Genomic DNA, 5,424 nt, shown 5'->3' with positions numbered 1-5,424 from the left:
CTTGCTCACCTGCCTTACAGTGAGGAGAGGCCAAAGAGAAGGATGAGATCTGTAATGGTGAGAGCCTGGACAGGTGTTTTAGTTAGGTGGATGGATAGGAAAGGTGCTGTTTTACAGGTGTTCTGCAGAAAAAAATCTGAGAGGTTTAGATGCAGCCTGGATATAAGGAATTAAAGACAGGACCTAGTCCAAGATGTTCTCCATGTCCACTGAAAGTAGGGCTTCATCTGCAGCAAAGCAGAATTACTTTAGATCAGGGGTTCTCAAACTGGGGGTCGCAAGATTATTACATGGGGGGTCGCCAGCTGTCAGCCTCCACCCCGCCAAACCCCGCTTCACTTCCAGCATTTATAATAATGCTAAATGTAAAAAAAGTGTTTTTAATTTATAAGGGGAGGGGGTCACAGAGGCTGGCTGTGTGAACGGGGTCACCAATTCAAAACTTTGAGAACCGCTGGGTTAGATATTAGGAAACACTTTCTAATGATAAATTATAATGGTAAGCTTACAATTTCACCGCCCACTTCAAAGGGAAGGGCGGGATATTTCCCTGTCTCTGGTAGATTTCACCCATCCCCGCATATTGCTAATCCACGGTTGGCAGAAATGGCTGATCACAAACATGGAGGTTTATTTTACAGCAGTAAGTAAAAATATCCCAGGAGAGCCCGTTGAAGGTCTCCACCCCCACACCCATTGCAGGGGCCCTTTTCGCCTCCCTCCCAATCTCTCATCTTCCTCCTCGTTACTCCTTCAGGGTCCTTCTCGGTCTCCCTCCCTTTTCCCCTCCTGGTCCCTTTCTCAGATCCCTCCCCCCCCCTTGTTTCCCTTTGATCCTCCCCTTTCCCACTGCCTGGCTCCTGACTCCCCTCTTTTTTCTCCTCCTCCTCCCTCCCCACATCTCCATCTCCCCCAGTCTCGTACCCCCTCCCTTTCTCTCTCCCTCCCTCCCTCTCTCCAGCCATTCCTCTCTCTGCTCTCTCCTCCTTTCCCCCCCCCCCCCGCTTCTCCCCCCTCCCCCTCCTCTCCCGTTGCTGGCCCCGCCCTCCGTCCCTCCGCAGCCAATCCGTACAGCTCCCCCTGGCAGCCGCCCGGCCGGCGGTTCAGCGCCGCCGCGGCTCCGGCCAGGCCCGCGGGATGGTGCAGCCGGCGGGGAGTCGGAGGCGCAGAGGCCGGCAGGAGCCGGGCAACCGCGCGCCCCTCATGGCCGGGCTGCCGCTGGGCTGCGAGAGCCGCCGGAGCCTGAGCCCGGGCGCGGAGCCGCCCCGCGCCCGCCTGGCGTTCACCATTGACGGCATCTTGAAGCGCAAGTCTCGGGGCGGCGCGGACTCGGCCAGGAGCCCCAGGCTGCGGCGGGACCCGGGCAGAGCCCGCTGCTGCCGGCTGGACCCGGAGGGGCAGGAGGAGGGGCCTTTGGGACAGCAGCCCAGAGCACGCTACAGAAACCCGGGTAGAGAGACGGGAGCCGCTGGCTGTATCTTTGACATGCACAACTAGACACGGCGCGCGCGCACACACACACACACACACACTGCGCCTCCACCCCACCGTCTGCACACAGCACCACACACAAACACACTGCGTCCCCACCCCACCGTCTGCACACAGCACCACACACAAACACACTGCGCCCCCACCCCACTGTCTGCACACAGCACCACACACAAACACACTGCGCCTCCACCCCACTGTCTGCACACAGCAATACACAAACACACTGCGCCCCTACCCCACCGTCTGCACACAGCACCACACACAAACACACTGCGCCCCTACCCCACCGTCTGCACACAGCACCACACACAAACACACTGCGCCCCTACCCCACCGTCTGCACACAGCACCACACACAAACACACTGCGCCCCTACCCCACCGTCTGCACACAGCACCACACACAAACACACTGCGCCCCTACCCCACCGTCTACACACAGCACCACACAAAAACACACTGCGCCCCCACCCCACCCTCTGCACACGGCAATACACACAAACACACTGCGCCTCCACCCCACCATCTGCACACAGCACCACACACAAACACACTGCGCCCCCACCCCACCGTCTACACACAGCACCACACACAAACACACTGCGCCCCCACCCCACCGTCTGCACACAGCACCACACACAAACACACTGCGTCCCCACCCCACTGTCTGCACACAGCAATACACACAAACACACTGCGTCCCTACCCCACCGTCTGCACACAGCACCACACACAAACACACTGCGTCCCCACCCCACTGTCTGCACACAGCACCACACACAAACACACTGCGTCCCCACCCCACTGTCTGCACACAGCACCACACACAAACACACACTGCACCTCCACCCCACCGTCTGCACACAGCACCACACACTGCACAACCAAACACACTGCACCTCCACCCCACATACTGCGCACACACCACCATATACTGCACCCCCACACACATACTGCACCCCACCCCACCTACTGCACACACCCATACGGCACCCCCACATTGCATGCCCCTGCCTACCACACACATCCCTACATATCCATTGCACTCCTACTGCATACACTGCACCCCCTCACCTTCACACACACTGCACACCCCTCACCTACTGCATCCACATCCCTGAACACACACTCCCACCTGCGGCACACACCTCTGCACACTGCCACACAATGCACACACACCTACTGCCTCTGCATGCCACCCCTACACAAACTGCGCACACATCATCCCTTCACACTCTTCTTGCATACCACACCTATACACACAGACATACTGTATACCCACACCGACTGCATTATCCACACGGCACACACTCACCTACACAAATACACTGCACACACACTGTACGCTCGCCCCCACCACACAGCATTCATATTGCACGGTGCATTCAGGTAGAGCCAGGGGCTTGGATCCCATGGGGATGAGTGTGGGCTGGGTGGCTGCATAGATACCTCACTCCCGCTGCACACACACGGTTCTCCTGTTACACTTTGCCATGGTGATGAATGGGGGATAGATAACTATCCCTCCCCGCCCCCCCCCCGTCCCCCAAGTCTCTCAGGCTGTTTATACCGGGTACCCTACCCCACTCCCGCCGCCTTCTGGCCCTGTCCTGAACCTTCGGGCACCTAATTTCTCTCCTACGGCTCCCCATCCCTTGAAGTGCCGCTGGATCCGTTATCGGAAGCTCTTCGCCCTCTCTCCTTCCCGGGGGGTCCCCCGGGGGGTTGCTGCTAGACACCCCGGACTGCTAGACTCGCCCTCAGCAGTTCCCGGCCCCCCCGCTGCCCATCGGGCTCCCAGCCGGACGCGCGGCGGTGCGGGACGCGGGCTCTTGCCGCGGCCGGGGGGGTTGACGCTGTGCTTTGCCACTGCAGGAAAGGAGACGGGCCGGATGGCAGCGGACGGGGCGGCAGGACGGGGCCTCGGGCCCGGCGGTGAAACAGGGGGAGGAGGCGCGGGCTCCCCGCTGCCCGAGGGCTTGCCCCGCAGCCCCGACGCCTCGCCCCGGGAAGGAGGAGCAGCCGGGGCCCACGGGGGCTGCAGCAAGAAAAGCAGCAAGGTACTGGCGGGGGCCAGCAAGAAGAAGACCCGCACCATCTTCTCCAAGAGCCAGGTCTTCCAGCTGGAGTCCGCCTTCGGCAGGAAGCGCTACCTGAGCAGCGCCGAGCGAGCCGGCCTGGCCAGCGCCCTGCAGCTCTCCGAGACCCAGGTGAAGATCTGGTTCCAGAACCGCAGGAATAAGCTCAAGAGACAAATGTCTGCGGACCTGGAGGGCCCCGCTCCGGGCCAGGCAGAGCCGCCTGGGGAACTGCTATCCCAGGGGACGGCAGCTGCGGCTTCGCTCGCCTTCCCCGCCCTGTCCAAAGGCAGCACTTTCCTCCGTCGTTGTTTGCTGCCGCTGTCCTTCCCCCTGCTCTATCCGGGCAGCGCCGCCCCTTACCTGTGTTTCCCAAATCCGGGCAAATATTTCAGCCTTGTGGATGGGGATGTATAACCTCCCGTCCTCCTGCGGCCCCCCCCCCCCTGCACCTGCAGCCGAACGGCCTTGTTCCAGTTATAGGTCTGCATCTTCTGCCAGTATTATCTATATGCACAGCATGTCCGTAGGATCCCTTCACCCCGCTCTCTGGTGTGTCTTCCTGCATTTGTTTCAACCCGTAACTTATTACAAAGACGCGACAAAAACAAAGTCCCGGGCAAAGCTACTGCTTTTAACCAGGGATCCATTTAACTTGGAACTCGGCACTCTCCCCGTAGGCACCTTTCTCACACACTGTGCATCTGCGAAGGGGGTGGAGACCCACCTTGCTCTGTCAACACTTCATAAAAGAGAAACGCTGTCCTTCAAATGTTACCCAAAGATAGACAAACACTCACCAAACTATACCAATAAAAATATAAATCCAAGCAACAATTAGCTGTGTTTGATCACACGCTGGCTTTCTCTTTCAGTTGAAAGGATAATGTGTCTCTAAAATATTGTCAACGCTTAAAGGGTATTTTTACAAAGGTCTTTTTTACAATTCCAATTTTTCTTGTTAGTAGAGATACAGTTGTTGAGAACCAAAGAAAATGGGACATGAATTCTGGAGGCCATTCATTTGCTATATATCTATACCTATCTATATCCATATGTCTCAGTAGCAGATGCTATGTCCTGTATCACACTGAATCTCTCTCTCATGTGTTTGAGGCTGTGAGTACAATAATCTCTGAGCCCGCCTGTACTAAAGTATTAGGCCTGGTTAATACCTGAGAATTCTACGACTGTACATTCTCCAAAGCTAGGTATTTCCTGACACTATTAAGTTGTTGACATTTTGACTAAAATCTGGTTCTTGGGGTTTTAAACTGGCTCTTCCAGCGTCTCCAAGAAAAATCAAGCTCCCTGTCACATTTTTTGTATTAAGCCCTCAGAAATGTGGGACATTTTTATCTGCTATACTAGAATAATGAAACAATATTTTTTATAGATTTCTAAACCGAATTCTCATATATTGGTCTCAAGCTTCTACAATATACAAGGGTGGAAAATAAATCTTTTCTGTCAGAAACATAAACTGCATGCCTCTTCAATACAGTTAATGTTAAGCACTGTAAAAATAATAGTTCTTAGCACATGTCTGATAGGTTTTTTTAAATAAAGGTTTGAGGAAATACGTTTGTGGTATTATTAAAATTCACTTTTTCCTCTGCACTAAATGCCATCAGTGATTCAGGACTTTGTCCTTTATAAAGACTGTATGATTTGATAATTGAACTTTTAAATAAAATTATTGGGGAAATTAGAAGGCAACTGTGATTAGATCTATATTTTAGTTACGACCCTCAGCCAGGCAAAGACCTGAAATATGTGCTCAATTATGGCAAATAGAGCACGGAAAGGAAAATGTTTAAAACCCAGAAAAACAATTTTCCAAACCTGTTGAA

The 5,424-nt window shown here is 54.7% G+C and overlaps 1 protein-coding gene across 1 annotated transcript; it reads left to right on the top strand.

The window, feature by feature from the left end:
- Positions 1 to 1,103: 1,103 nt before the first annotated feature.
- On the top strand, positions 1,104 to 5,151 carry LOC125635517 (uncharacterized). The gene is made up of 2 exons (XM_048847278.2): positions 1,104 to 1,450; positions 3,369 to 5,151. The coding sequence occupies exons 1-2, from the start codon at positions 1,138 to 1,140 to the stop codon at positions 3,986 to 3,988; spliced, it is 933 nt and encodes a 310-aa protein (XP_048703235.2). The 5' UTR covers positions 1,104 to 1,137; the 3' UTR covers positions 3,989 to 5,151.
- Positions 5,152 to 5,424: the final 273 nt, after the last annotated feature.

This window comes from Caretta caretta, chromosome 4 (genome assembly GCF_965140235.1).
Source record: "Caretta caretta isolate rCarCar2 chromosome 4, rCarCar1.hap1, whole genome shotgun sequence".
Lineage (NCBI taxonomy): Eukaryota > Metazoa > Chordata > Testudines > Cheloniidae > Caretta > Caretta caretta.
The sequence above is the reverse complement of the archived record's forward strand: the minus strand, read 5'-3'. Positions and strand labels throughout refer to the sequence as shown.